A 14,947-nucleotide genomic window follows, 5' to 3' on the forward strand; every position below is an offset into this window, starting at 1 on the left:
GACATGTCCTGGTCAAAAATGACTCCAAGGTTCCTCACAGCATTACTGGAGGCCAAGGTAATGCCATCCAGAGTAAGAATCTGCTTAGATACCATATTTCTAAGATTTTCAGGGCCGAGTACAATAACCTCAGTTTTATCTGAGTTAAGAAGCAGAAAGTTAGCGGCCATCTAGGTCTTTATGTCTTTAAGGCATTCCTACAGTTTAACTAATTGGTGTGTGTTACCTGGCTTCATGGATAGATAGAGCTGCGTGTCATCTGCATAGCAGTGAAAATTTATGCTATGTCTTCTAATGATGCTGCCTAAGGGAAGCATGTATAATGTAAATAGAATTGGTCCTAGCACTGAACCCTGTGGAACTCCATAATTGACCTTAGTGTGTGAAGAGGACTCTCCATTTACTTGAACAAATTGGAGTCTATTAGATAGATATGATACAAACCACTGCAGTGCAGTACCTGTAATACCTACAGCATGTTCTAATCGCTCTAATAGGATATTATGATCAACAGTATCAAACGCAGAACTGAGGTCTAGCAGGACAAGCACAGAGATGAGTCCACTGTCAGAGGCCATAAGAAGATCATTTGTAACCTTCACTAAAGCTGTTTCTGTGCTGTGATGAGCTCTGAAACCTGACTGAAACTCTTCAAATAAGCCATTCCTCTGCAGATGATCTGTTAGCTGTTTGACAACTACTCTTTCAAGGATTTTTGATATGAAAGGAAGGTTGGGTCTAGAGGTCTAGAGATGGCTTTTTAAGTAAGGGTTTAACTACAGCCACCTTGAAGGCCTGTGGTACATAGCCGATTATTAGAGATAGGTTGATCATATTTAAGACTGAAGAATTAATTAATGGCAGGACTTCTTTGAGCAGTTTTGTAGGAATGGGGTCTAAAAGACACGTTGATGGTTTGGAGGAAGTAATTGTTGAAGTTAACTCAGAAAGATCAATTGGAGAAAAAGAGTCTAACTTAACATCAATGGTACTAAAAGTAGCTGTAGATAATATTACATCTGTGGGATGATTATTGGTAATTTTTTCTCTAATGATAAAAATTTTATGTGTGAAGAAGTTCATGAAGTCATTACTAGTTAACGTTAAAGGGATTGTTGGCTCAGTAGAGCTCTGACTTTTTGTCAGCCTGGCTACAGTGCTGAAGAGAAACCTGGGGTTGTTCTTATTTTCTTCAATCAGTGACGAATAGTAAGATGTTCTGGCTTTGCGGAGGGCTTTCTTATAAAGCAGCAAACTATTTCTCCAGGCTAAATGATGATCCTCTAAATTTGTGACATGCCATTTCCTCTCCAGCTTACGAGTTATCTGCTTTAGGCTACGTGTTTGAGAATTATACCACGGAGTCAGGTACTTCGGATTTGAGGCCTTAGTTTTCACAGGAGCTACAGTATCCAGAGTTGTACGTATTGAGGAGGTAAAATTATTAACAAGATAATCGACCTCTGTTGGAGTAGCGTTCAGATAGCTGCTCTGCTCTATGTTGGTACAGGGCATTGAAGATGATAACAGTGGGTGGATTATATTCTTAAACTTAGTTACAGCACTTTCAGAAAGACATCTACTGTGATAAAGTCTACTCTCCACTGCTGTGTAATCAATTATTGTAAATGTAAATGTTATCAGGAAATGATCAGACAGCAGAGGGTTTTCAGGAAACACTGTTAAATGTTCAGTTTCTATGCCATATGTTAAAACAAGATCTAGAGTGTGATTAAAGTGGTGGGTGGGTTCTTTTACATTTTGAGAGAAGCCAATTGAGTCTAATAACAGATTAAATGCCATGTTGAGGCTGTCATTTTTAGCATCTACATGGATGTTAAAATCATCCACAATAATTATTTTATCTGAGCTGAGCACTAAATCAGATAAAAAGTCTGAGAAATCAGAGAGAAACTCTGTGTAAGGCCCAGGTGGACGATAGATAATAACAAGTAAGACTGGTTTCTGAGTTTTACAGCTGGGGTGGACGAGGCTAAGCATCAGGCTTTCAAATGAATTAAAAGTCTGTCTTGGTCTTTCGTTAATTAATAGACTGGTGTGAAAAATTGCTGCCACACCGCCCCCTCGGCCTGTGCTTCGGGATTTCTGGTAGTTAGAATGACTCGGGGGTGTTGATTCATTTAAACTAACATACTCATCCGGCTGCAACCAGGTTTCTGTAAGGCAGAGTAAATCGATTTGTTGATCAATTATTAAGTCATGTACTAACAGAGACTTGGAGGAGAGAGACCTAATATTTAATAATCCACATTTCACTGTTTTACTCTTTGGTTCAGATGTGGATACTGTATTGTTCTTTCTTTGTGATTTTTTATGTTCAAGTTGTTTATTGCTGGTTTTTAGTTTGTTTTTTGTCTGTTTGGGAGCTGACACAGTCTCAATGGAGATGGGTTTTTGGGGGGGTAGCAGGAGGAGAGAAGCTGCAGAGAGGCGTGTAAGACTGCAACTCTGCTTCCTGGTCCCAACTCTGGATAGTCATATTTTGGGGGGTTTAATAAATTGGTCCATATTTCTAGAAATGAGAGCTGCTCCATCCAAAGTGGGATGGATGCCGTCTCTCCTAACAAGACCAGGTTTCCTCCAGAAGGTTTGCCAATTATCTATGAAGCCCACATCGTTTCTGGGACACCACTCAGACAGCCAGCAATTTAAGGAGAACATGCGGCTAAACATGTCACTCCTGGTCTGATTGGGGAGGGGACCAGAGAAAACTACAGAGTCCGACATTGTTTTGGCAAAGTTACACACCGATTCAATATTGATTTTAGTGACCTCCGATTGGCGTAACCGGGTGTCATTACTGCCGACGTGAATGATGATCTTACTGTATTTACGTTTACCCTTAGCCAGCAGTTTTAAATTTCCTTCAATGTCGCCTGCTCTGGCCCCTGGAAGACAATTGACTATGGTTGCCGGTGTCTCTAGCTTCACATGTCTGAGAACAGAATCACCAATTACCAGAGTTTGACCCCCGGCGGGTGTGTCGCCGAGTGGGGAAAAAACGGTTAGACACATGAACAGGTTGGTGGTGTACCTGGGGCTTCTGTTTAAGACTATGCTTCCTCCTCACCGTCACCCAGCCGCCCTCTTTCCCCAGCTGCTTGGGGTCTGCCGGGGAACAGCTAGCGAGGCCTGCGCTATCTTTGGCTGCACCAGCTACAGGGGCCTGGCTAGCTACGGGTGAATGAAGGGTGCGAAGCCGAGTCTCCAATTCAGTAATCCTGGCCTCCAGAGCTGCAAATATGCTACATTTGTTACAGGTATCATTACTGCTAAAGGAGGCCGAGGAGTAACTAAACATCTGACACAATGAGCAGGAAAGTGCAGAAGGGACAGGTGAAGTAGCCATGTTGCTAACGAGTCGGCTACGAGCTAAGCTAAGCTAGCAAAACAGTAAAGAGACAGTGAGTGAATACTTTGGCTATAAATTAGGTAGTGAGCACACAGAAAGTGTGATTCAGATGAAGCACGTTAAGATTATACTATGAAAAAGGGATGTATCAAAAGATTTAAATTAAATTGCTAAGCAGAAAAGCTACTCAGAAACACCACTGTGTTTGAGCAGGAACAGGAAGTGATACTCTACCACATGAGAGTTAAGGCTATATTAAAGAATACATGGAATCATACGGTTGGCTTTCAATTTGGATAGACATTCGCAACCTCTGTTATGCTTTATATACTGTATTTTCATATATTGTAGCAGATTTTTTACAATCACACTAATTGCAAGAGCCATTTAAATGCTAGTTCATTGGTAATGATTAAATGGTTAAAAGGATAAACATACATTTTGTTGTTGAAAATATAATTTCATGTAAATTCACAAATGCTGTTATCTTAAAGGCATAGAATATAGAAATGTGAAATTCCAATGCACTTTTTGGCATTTTGTGCTTCCAGCACAGTGTAATTATGTGCTTGTGTGGTGGTGGTGGTGGTGGTGGTGGTGGTGGTGGTGGTGGTGGGGGGGGGATAAGCTGGAGTCAACACTGTTTTTTGACAGAATCTGGCTATGTTAATTTTAAGTTCCATTAAAACAGACTTCTAAAGGTGGTACAGAAGAGTGAAATAGAGCCGGTGTGCCGTCGCTATAAAACTATTTATCACAAATATATTTTTCAGACTCAGTTTCTGTAACCTCTCCGAGAGAAGCTGTGAACCTCTGTCTTCAGTTCTCAGCTCCCAGTCCTCTAGTCTGAGAGAGCTGGACCTGAGTAACAACAAGCTGAAGGATTCAGGAGTGAAGCGTCTGTCTGCTGGGTTGAAGAGTCCACATTTTAAACTGGAAACTCTGAGGTCAGATCAAGTGCCTTTCTTTTTGTGTGCGTGTGTGTGTGTGTTGAAAAAATAAACATTTTACCTATATGTTGACACTTTTCTTTTTAAACTGTTATACATATTTAACAGAAGGGATCAAAGTCTGTTCCAAAGCTTCATATTGTAAGTTGTCATTGCGTCATGAATGCACGTATTTGCCATGTATTCTTTTTTTTTCTTTTTTTTTTCAGACTGAATGGCTGTAACCTCTCACAGAGAAGTTGTGAAGCTCTGTCCTCCATTCTCAGCTTCCAGTCCTCTAGTCTGAAAGAGTTGGACTTGAGTACCAATGGCTTGCAGGATTCAGGAATAAAGAAGCTGTTCGTTGCAGTGGAGAGTCCATACTGGAAACTGGAAACTCTCAGGTTGGATCGAGTGACTTCCTTTTTTGTGTAATGACAAAATTAGCAAATTGAATATTTTACACAACTAAGTTCAACTTCATCCTTTGTATTGTAGCACTATAAAAAAAATATAAATCACATGAAATGGCCATATTTTGGTAATGCTTTGAAATAACTGCAGTTGATTTAGCACCCATCCATCAATTCTCTCCTGCTTATCCTCATTGGGGTGGGGGTTGCTGGTAGAAATCAACACCCACCGGGAACGAGTCAACCTTATTGCTGGTGTTAAGGTCCATTTTGAGGACGAGAGAGGTGGTGGAGATCGGAATAACACACTGACCCAGTCAGTTGGAGTCTACGAATGATTTTTAATGAAGCACACGCAGCGTGTGGAGACCTGTACCCAGACAGCATCCAGATCTCATCTCCAAAACGTCAGAACACAGTTTTTATGCATCGGGGTATTAGAACGCCCCCTCTTGCGTCAGATAAACACAATACATGCATACGTCAACTCAAAACCACAATAACTTTTAACACAGTTTAAAAAGAACATTGTCGGCAGGTGCATCCGGTCACCATCCTGCCCGGGCTTATCTGTCTGGAACATCAGGCACACGTTCTGCACAAACTGTCACTCATGCAGGCACAATTTTGCAGTTGCAAGCAAAACATGATTAAACTTTCACCTATATGGGTCTATCTAATATGTGTGTGTATGTGTGTCTCGTCCTTAAATGCTCTCTCATCTCACCCGTTGCACTTCTGACCTTTTACCAGAACAGAGGCTCATCCTTACATGTAATAACCTAACTGGAACTATATATGTAATCTACTGAATAAATGTTTTAATCAAGAACCTCTACTAAAAGCTTAATCATAAGATATAAATGAATAAAAGATAATAGAGAATAAACTAATGATAGTCTCCTGAGACTCTGCTTTGGGTTTCATTTCCTGCAAAGCACACTCTGCAAACCTGCAGTTTCCTGTCAAGACCTTTAGGCCCAGATTATATTCAGAGGTGAGCCTTTCAAATAATGCAATGTAATCTGCCTATAAACATTTTAAGATTATAGATTCAACTCAACAGTTTAAAGTGGTTCTTACTGGACCTGTAATAAAGACTAATATGATACCAATATGTTTGAACATCTGAATGCAATATCAATAGTGTTATTAATAGAATGGTAATGATGATTATAAAAATAGCAGCAAATAATAGCAGCAAAATATCCTCCTACTCCTTACACTGGCTATAAGGATCAAATGGGCCAAACACCCTATTCTCCCAAAGCATCTCTCACACAATACTCCAAGGGACACAGTCGAATGCCTTCTCCAAGTTTACAAAACACGTCTAGACTGGTTGGGCAAGTTTTCATGCACCCTCAAGTGTCTTCAAGAGTGTAAAATGCAAGTCCAGTGTTCCGCAAAATGCATTGTTCCTCCTGTAACCAAGGTTTAACTAACGAACAGACTGTCCTTTCAGGCACCCTGACATAGGCTTTCCCAAAAAAGGCTGAGGAGTGTGATCCCCTACACTTAGAGCACACCCTCCGGTCCCGCTTCGTAAAGATGGAAACAACTCTGCTATTCTAAAGATACTGCCCCTGGTCTCCACGCGAAATTGTAGAGATCAAGACAACCTACAGAGCCTTTAGGAACTCAACATGATTCTTATACATTCCAGGGGCCTGCCACCAAGGAGCTGCTTAACTGCCTCAGTAACCTCACCCCAGGTGATGGACCAGTTACCCCCCCCCAAGACTCTGCTTGCTATATGGAAAATATTAAGGAGGTCCTTAAAGTATTCGTTGCACTGCCCAGCAATATCCTCAGTTGATGTTGGCAGCACTCTGTTTGCATTATACACAGTGGAGGTGGAGCCACCGCCTTGCCCAACTGAGTCCCCTGATGGTTTTAAAAGAACCTCTTTGAGGCATTCCAAAAGTCTTTCTCCATGGCATCATTGTTTCTGATTCAGTCACCGCCTGAGCCGCATTGCACAGGACAAATCGGCTGCCTCCAAAGTCCCACAGGCTAACCGAGCCTGAGAGGAGGACTACTTCTGGTGGTAGACACCACCCAGCTAAGTTAAATGGAGGTCCTGAGCATGGTCCATTCAGACTTAATCTCTGAAAATACAGTTCCAGATCTGATGATATGATTACAAAGCCAATTATGCTTATGGACATCACTTATGGACATCACTATCTTCAAACATGGTGTTTGTTATAGACAAACTGATATTTTCAGAGGTGTCCAGTAACAGAATACCACCCGGGTTCAGATGTGGCAGGCCGTTCCTCCCAGTCACACCCCTCCAGGTCTCATGTAGTTGCCGACATGTGCATTGAAGTCCCCAAGTAGGATGACAGAGTCCCCAGGTGGAACACCGTCCAAGAAGGCCGTGTACTCCAAAATGTCATTCGCAGGTGTAGGGAACAAACCCTCTTGTCTACTGAGAAAACCTCACCATAAACATGAATAAATATTGCTAAATAGTCCTCAGTGCTTCATGAATACACTTTAACAAGTGCCTCATTGTTATGTGTGTTTCTAATTTTTCAGACTGAGCGACTGTGATCTCTCGGAGAGAAGCTGTGAAGCTTTGTCCTCAGTTCTCAACTGTCAGTCCTGTAGTCTGAGAGATCTGGACCTGAGTAAGAATGAAGTTAAGGACGCAGGAGTGAAGCTTTTGTCTGTTGGACTAAAGAGTCTGTATTGTGCACTGGAAACTCTCAGGTCAGGATTTTATTTTAATGATGATCATTTAAAATATGAATATTACTGCATAAACAACTAACATTTAAATATTTTTTTTTGTGGAATATTGAATGACTATGAATACTCTGAGAAGTCATGTTTGATTAAGACGTGTCATTTATTGTGCATAGTCAAGAACACACTATGTTCTTTACTATACTACATCACATCTGAGTTATTCCATAAAAGTATGTCATGCATTTGGTAGTTAGAGGCTACACTACTGTAATTCATTATGAGTTTGTTCTGAAAGCTCCCATAAAGGCATTTAAATGACTCACTCAGAAAGAGCACTGAGAGGGAAAAGAAACCTAAATTATCTCATTTTCTTTTCTCTTCATCGGCTCCCTGTGAATTCCAGAAAATCTACCTAAACTCCTTCTTCCAACATATAGTCTTATACAACCATATTCCCTCATATAGTACATATCCTAATGCCAGACCCAGAGTGCAGACTTACTTGTTGTGCTTAGAGTTTCTAAAAGAAGAAAACAAGACAGAGCCTTAACTTGTCATGCCCATTTGTCCTTCTTTCCTGATGGTCTTCCTTTCCTTCTTTATGTTCTTGTATATCCCCATACCCATCAAACAGTCACTTTGGATGGCTTTTTCTCCCTCAACCTGGTCCTGTTTCAGGTCCTTTTCTATTGAGAGACTTCTTCCTCTCCAGTGTCACAAAGCACTGATGTTCTGGGTGTTAAATCTCTCTGAAAGAAGAAAAAGATGAAGAAAATTGTAAAGAGAAGAGTTCACAGATGGATTGTTATTTTTGTGTCTGCAGTCTGTCAGGCTGTCTGATCACAGAAGAAGGCTGTACTTCTCTGATCTCAGCTCTGAGCTCCAACCCCTCCCATCTGAGAGAGCTGAACCTAAGCTACAATCATCCAGGAGACTCAGGAATGAAGCTGCTGTCGGCTGGACTAAAGGATCCAGGCTGGAGACTGGACACTCTCAGGTATGGAGAGAATGTCTGATAGAGGAGGAAGAGCTGGAAACATTTCCTGTGTCCTTCACTCACTTCCTGTTTGTTTCCTGCAGATGAGGCATGAACAATCACACATGCAGGAATATTTTCAGGAACAGACACACTAGACTAGCTGGATAGTACATGGATATTTATGTAGGGAGTCTCCAAGGAGTCTGTTTGCAGGAACATTAATGATAAGTGATAAGTCATGTTGAGAGTTTCATTAAAAGTATACCTACAGTTAAGTCCATACATATTTGGACAGAGACAACATTATGTAATTTTAGACACACTTTATTAGGTCACAGGTGTACCTGAGATAGTGGCCACTGTGTACCTAATAAAGTGTTAGCCATGTTTCCCACGCTGTATGTCCACAGTCACAGTGACAGTCAGTGACACTGACAGAAAAATGAAACAAGGCTGTGAATCATTTCAGTCTGTGTGTGTGGCAAAGAGGCAGACAGGAGCGGCTAACATTTGGAAATGGAAGCTTAAATACTGACAAACTCTACATTCACAGCTGAATTCACAATAAATTTGTTCTCAAACAACAGAATGAGAATGAAATATTGATTTTAACAGGGCCTATAAACAGCATTAGCTTTGCAGCATTAGAGTTTCCATCATGGTCACACAAAGCCTTAGCAGAGCAAAGCACCTACGTAGCATTAGCTGCTCAAGTTGTAGAAAGCAAGGGAAAACAGTATTAGCATTAGCTGCTAATGGCAGCCAACTTAGCATAAACTCTTCATATCGTTATAACGCAAGGGAAAAGAGTCACTCATGGCAGCCTATTTAGCATAAACATCTCACATCATTATAACACAAGAGAAAAGGGTATTAGCGTTAGCTACTAATGCTTATTCACCTCAAATTAGCTTTAGCTGCTAATGGCAGCCTACTTAGCATTCACTCCTCACATTGTTGTTAGCCAAGGGAAAAGAGTATTAGCATTAGCTACTATCATTTTCAGTAAGTAAGAGAAAACAGTGTTAGCATTATTAGATAATGCTAACTCACATTAAATTAGCATTAGTATTAACAACAGCGTACTTAGAATTAGCCACTTGGATTGTTAAAAAGTAAGGGAAAACAGTATTATCATTAGCGCATAATGCTAATTCATGTCAAAGTAGCATTAGCTGCTCACATTGTTGTAAGGAAAGAGAAAACAGTATTAGCATTAACTGCTACTAATTATTCACACCTAATTAGAGTTATAATGCAGGGGAAAAGAGTTAGCATTATCGGATAATGTTAATTCACATCAAATTAGCATTAGTTAATAACGGTACACTTTGTGTCATTAGCTGCTGTCATTCTTACAAAGCAAAGGAAAAGAGTATGAGCATTAGCTGCTAATGCTTATTCACCTAAAATTAGAATTAGCCACTAATGGCGTCCTATTTAGCATTAACTCTTCACATCGCAGGGGAAAAGTTAAAATTGAATGAAAAATAGTGTTAGTATTAGCTACTCATATTGTTAAAAAGTAAGAGAAAACATTCCTAGCATTAGCTGCCAATTCCTATTCATCTAAAATTAGCATACTGGCAGTCTACTTAGCATTAACTCCTCGCTAATATAATGCTAGCATCAGCCTACCTAGCACTAACTGCTAACATTGTTAAAATTGAAGGAAAAATAGTGTAAGCATTAGTTACTCATATTGTTAAAAAGTAAGACAAAACATTGTTAGCATTAGCGGATAAATTAGCAATAGCTAATTACGGCAACCTACTTAGCATTAGCTGCTCACATTGTTATAAATTAAGAGAATATGGTATTGGCATTAGTTGCCTATGCTTATTCACCTAAAACTAGCATTAGCCACAAATGGTAGCTTATTTAGCATTAACTTCTTAATGCATTAACTTCTTAATGCTAAATGAAGTTAATTAATGCTAAATAGGCTTGACTGAAGGGAAAGTAGTTTTAGCATTAGCTGCTCATATTGTTATAATGCAAGGGAAAACAGTTAGCAAAAACATTGTTAGCATTAGCAGATAATGCTAATTCACCTCAAATTAGCATTTGCTAATAATGGCAACCTACCTACCTACCTTTCAGGATGGAGCCTGCTGGAGTCCGATGGTTGAGACCAGGTCTGAGGAAGTGTAAGTGTGTTTTTAATGGGATTCATGAAAACAAAGCAGCACACATTCAGCCATCTTCATCATGTCAAGAGTCATCATCAAAGTGTCAATCAATGAACAGATGATGGATCAATAACTGCAGCTGGATTGTGTTTGTTCTCTCCATCAGATTCCTGTCAACTCACAATCAACACAAACACAGTGAACACAAAGCTCCAACTGTCTGACAACAACAGGAAGGTGACACATGTGAAGAAGGTTCAGTCATATCCTGATCATCCAGACAGATTTGATGTTTGCCAGCTGCTGTGTAGAAATGCTCTGACTGGTCGGTGTTTCTGGGAGATCGAGTGGAGAGGAAGAGTTTCTATATCAGTGAGTTACAGAAGCATCAGAGGGAAAGGAGTCAATGACTGTTGGTTTGGATACAATGATGACTGTGGGTTTGGATGGAATGATCAGTCCTGGAGTCTGTACTGTTATAGTGGTGCTCCTCAGTTTGTCAGGCACAATAAGATCAAAACACCCATCTCCTCCTCCTCCTCCTCCTCCTCCTCCTCCTCTGTCTCTAACAGAGCAGCAGTGTATGTGGACTGTCCTGCTGGCACTCTGTCCTTCTACAGAGTCTCCTCTGACACTCTGATCCACCTCCACACCTTCAACACCACATTCACTCAAACTCTTTATCCTGGGTTTTGGGTGGGTCGTGGTGCCTCAGTGTCCCTGTGCTGAGTGGAGTGTAAAGAGTGTCTCCTGTTAGAGAAACACTCTGACTGTTGAACAGATAGTTCAGTCTGTACATGTCTGTCTCTTTCACTCACAAACATGTTTTCAGATTCATGGATTCAATCAGTTGATGTTTGAAACTCTTCTAAATGATTCCTTGTAAACTTCTTCCTCTTCAGTCCTTTAAAGATGGAAGCTCCCATTATTCCAGGATCCACATGTTGTTTTCTGTCTTTTTCCACTCAAAGCTTCACAGTGAATATCAGTATGTTGTGTTACTCTGAAGCTCAGTTCACAACCAGCTCATCTGCATTGTCAACAAGTCTGAGCTCATTAAAATGAATCCAAATGTTTGATTTCTCTTTCTTAATGGGATGTTTCCAAACTCTCCACATGATCTTACTGTTTCACTCATTGTTGGAAGCTCATCATGTGAAAATGTTTCAGCCATAGAAGCTGAAAATATTGGCTCAATAGTTTTGAATGCAGTTCTAAGCACTATCTGATTGTACTGAGGGATCAGAATGCATGTGGCTTATCTAATAAACAGCAAAGGCTTCAATCCTCATTTGAAACTAGTCTTGTGTTTTTCCCATGTTGAACAGGAACATGGTGCAGTATGTTGGTAACAGCTTGGTGATCAAACCCTTAGAAACATGTAAATATGTCTGTATAGCACTGCATATGTTGTTTATCACTTTAGTTTGTATAAAACATGAAAACTATCACAAAGGGTCCTGGTGAAGAATCTGCTGGAATTTGGTGACAGACATTAGATTTGCTTTGATGTCAAACTTTTAGAAGCTGTTTCATTGATTTTATAAAATGCTGCATCAAAAACAAAGAGAGTGAGTCTATTGCTGCCAATAAGTGATGTACAAGCAGAGTGAGCTTTTCTGAGGCCCAAAATTTCAGGGCTGGTTGACCTCTGATGACCTGTAGAAATTTTTATAAATATCTTTAAAATGATAGCAGCACAAACTAAAATTTCTGCAGCACAAACATAGCATAGTTGATTGACACCACATTTTTGGGATTTGAAGAAGGTGGGGGACCAACTTCACTCACATCAAACTGAGGGAGGATGGACTTACAGCACAGGAAGTGATGTCAGAAAATAAAAAGACTTTTAGTCCTGAGTGAGCGACAGGACAGGACGCTGACGTGGATCTCCTTCAGACCTGGATCACAGTCTTCACACTAAACCCTTTAAACATCTTTACTCTGTTGGTTCGATCAGTAACAACAATAATGTTATAAAAACAGGATTTTTCCTCTCCTGATGAATATAGATCCGTGTAGATAAACCACTCACAGGCTCCATTCAAACAATACCTAACATTAAATATATGATTATAGTCAGAGGGGACTCCAAAATAAAAGCACGATCACTTCCACTGTGTCCATCACTGGTAGGTTAAACTGGGAGACAGTCTCTAACATGATGAAACCATAGTCTATGATCTAGAACATCATAGTGGTGCGTAGGTTCTCAGTCATCCAGGTCACAGTGCTCTACACTGAACAAGTCAAACACCTGGACTTCACCCAGTTGCTGTTCTTTGTGTCTTCTTTCTTCAGCTCTACAGACTAACACAAAGAACTTTTTCTAATACATGGCTTATCAGCACGTTTCAGTCCATTCACACAGCTTAATATGTTTCTACTAACACGTTCTACCAACATAGAGGTCAGAGTGAAACAATGGGAGAGGGCGAGGGAGGGCTCTGTATTTACGTGCATGAAAGCTGGTGCAACAACGGGACAATTATAAACAGTCACTGCTCCCCGAACCTCGAGTACATGTCGGTAAGATGCCGGCCTTTTTTTCTACTGAGAGAGCTAACAGTAGTGATCATCACGGCTGTGTACATTCCACCCGATGCCAACGTAAACACGGCGCTCTCTATCGTGCTGAACACCATTAACGAACAGCAGCGGGCCCACCCGGACGGTGTTCACATAATTGCAGGTGATTTTAATAAGGCCAACATAAAGACTGTACTCCCAAAGTTCTATCAGCATGTCAAATGTCTCACCAGAGGAGAAAAAACTCTAGATCATGTTTACTCCAACATCAAGCATGCATATAGAGCCATACCCCTCCCCCACCTCGGTCAGTCCGACCATCTCTCCCTCCTGCTCTCCCCAGCCTACACCCCCTCAGGCGCAGTGCCAGGCCCACCACAAAGACGGTTACTACCTGGCCTGAAAATGCTCTCTCCAAAGTACAAGACTGCTTCACACAGACAGACTGGGACATATTTGAACACCAGGACCTAGAAACTTTCACAGGATCAGTACTGGACTACATCAAGTTCTGTACTGCAAATGTGACTGTGGACAAAAGCATTCGGGTTTTCCCAAATCAAAAACCCTGGATGACCAGCGAGGTCCGCTCACTCCTCAAAGCCCGTGATGCCGCCTTCATATCAGGTGACAGGGCTGCTCGAGCTGACCTGAAAAGGGGGGTTAAAAAAGCCAAGTCAGACCACAAAAGGAACATCGAGTCCCACCTGTCCAGCAACAACACACGAGAGGTGTGGCAGGGAATGCAAGACATCATCAACTACAGAGGCAGCACTGTGGAAACAGAAAACCTGAGTGTGCAGCTGGCAGAGGAAATAAACAGCTTCTTTGCCCGCTTTGAAACACCACAACAGCAACACTCATCTGCCTCAGCCCTGCTCCCATCCTCATCCTCACCTGGTTCCTGCACCGCTCCACTCACTGTAACGGAGCACGATGTCAGACGTGTGCTCCTAGCAGTGAACCCCAGGAAGGCGGCCGGTCCAGACGGTGTACCTGGCAAGGTACTAAGAGCATGCGCACACCAGCTCACCCTCATCTTCACCAGACTCTTCAACCTCTCACTGGATCAGGCAGCCACCCCATCCTGTCTAAAATAAGCCACAATCATCTCAGTGCCGAAGAAGTCTCCCATCTCCAGCCTGAATGATTACCGTCCTGTGGCCCTCACACCGGTAATCATGAAATGCTTTGAGAGACTAGTCCTTCAGCACGTCAAGGATTACCTCCCCCCAGAATTCGATCCCCACCAGTTTGCATACCGTGCAAACAGATCCACAGAAGACACCATCGCCACAGCCCTCCACGCTGTGCTGAGTCACCTAGAGCAGCGGTAGAGCTACCTCCGAATGCTCTTCGTGGACTACAGCTCAGCCTTTAATACAATCATCCCGGACATCCTCATCACCTAACTGGTCACTCTTGGCCTCCCTTCTCTCACATGTGCCTGGATAAAGGACTTTCTCACAAACCGGCCCCAGACTGTGAGGCTCCACCCTCATCTCTCCTCCACTCGCACACTGAGCACCGGCTCCCCACAGGGCTGTGTGCTGAGCCCCCTCCTGTATTCTCTCTACACTGAAGCGAGATCGATCAACTGCAGACCAGACAACAAACGACGGAGGCTTCCAGAAAAGTGCAATCAAACAATGAGTTTATTAGCAGCGGGAAGACATATCAGGATATGTCCTCTGACAAAAATACATGTTGAGAACACTTTTAAAGCAGTGGGGTATCCGCCCCCCCATGGCGTCAACACAAAACAAAAGTTCATCGTGTACAGTCAGTGGTATATCTGGTACATCTTCAATAGCTATAAACAGACATATAACAGACATATAACTTCCCCTTTCTGCAACACCTCCCATGCACAATCATAGTCTTAAGCC

The 14,947-nt window shown here is 41.7% G+C and overlaps 1 protein-coding gene and 1 pseudogene across 1 annotated transcript in view; both read left to right on the plus strand.

Moving 5' to 3' along the window:
- The window catches only part of LOC134620609 (uncharacterized), an 823,316-nt gene that overhangs the window by 408,005 nt on the left and 400,364 nt on the right, over nucleotides 1-14,947 (plus strand). Inside the window, 4 exon segments of the mRNA XM_065470113.1 lie at nucleotides 4,147-4,320; nucleotides 4,533-4,706; nucleotides 7,263-7,436; nucleotides 8,239-8,412. Coding sequence (XP_065326185.1) covers nucleotides 4,147-4,320; nucleotides 4,533-4,706; nucleotides 7,263-7,436; nucleotides 8,239-8,412 — 696 coding nt within the window.
- Nucleotides 10,499-13,461, plus strand: LOC135932482 (stonustoxin subunit alpha-like; annotated as a pseudogene).

This window comes from Pelmatolapia mariae, linkage group LG3_W (assembly GCF_036321145.2).
Source record: "Pelmatolapia mariae isolate MD_Pm_ZW linkage group LG3_W, Pm_UMD_F_2, whole genome shotgun sequence".
In the NCBI taxonomy this organism is placed as follows: domain Eukaryota; kingdom Metazoa; phylum Chordata; class Actinopteri; order Cichliformes; family Cichlidae; genus Pelmatolapia; species Pelmatolapia mariae.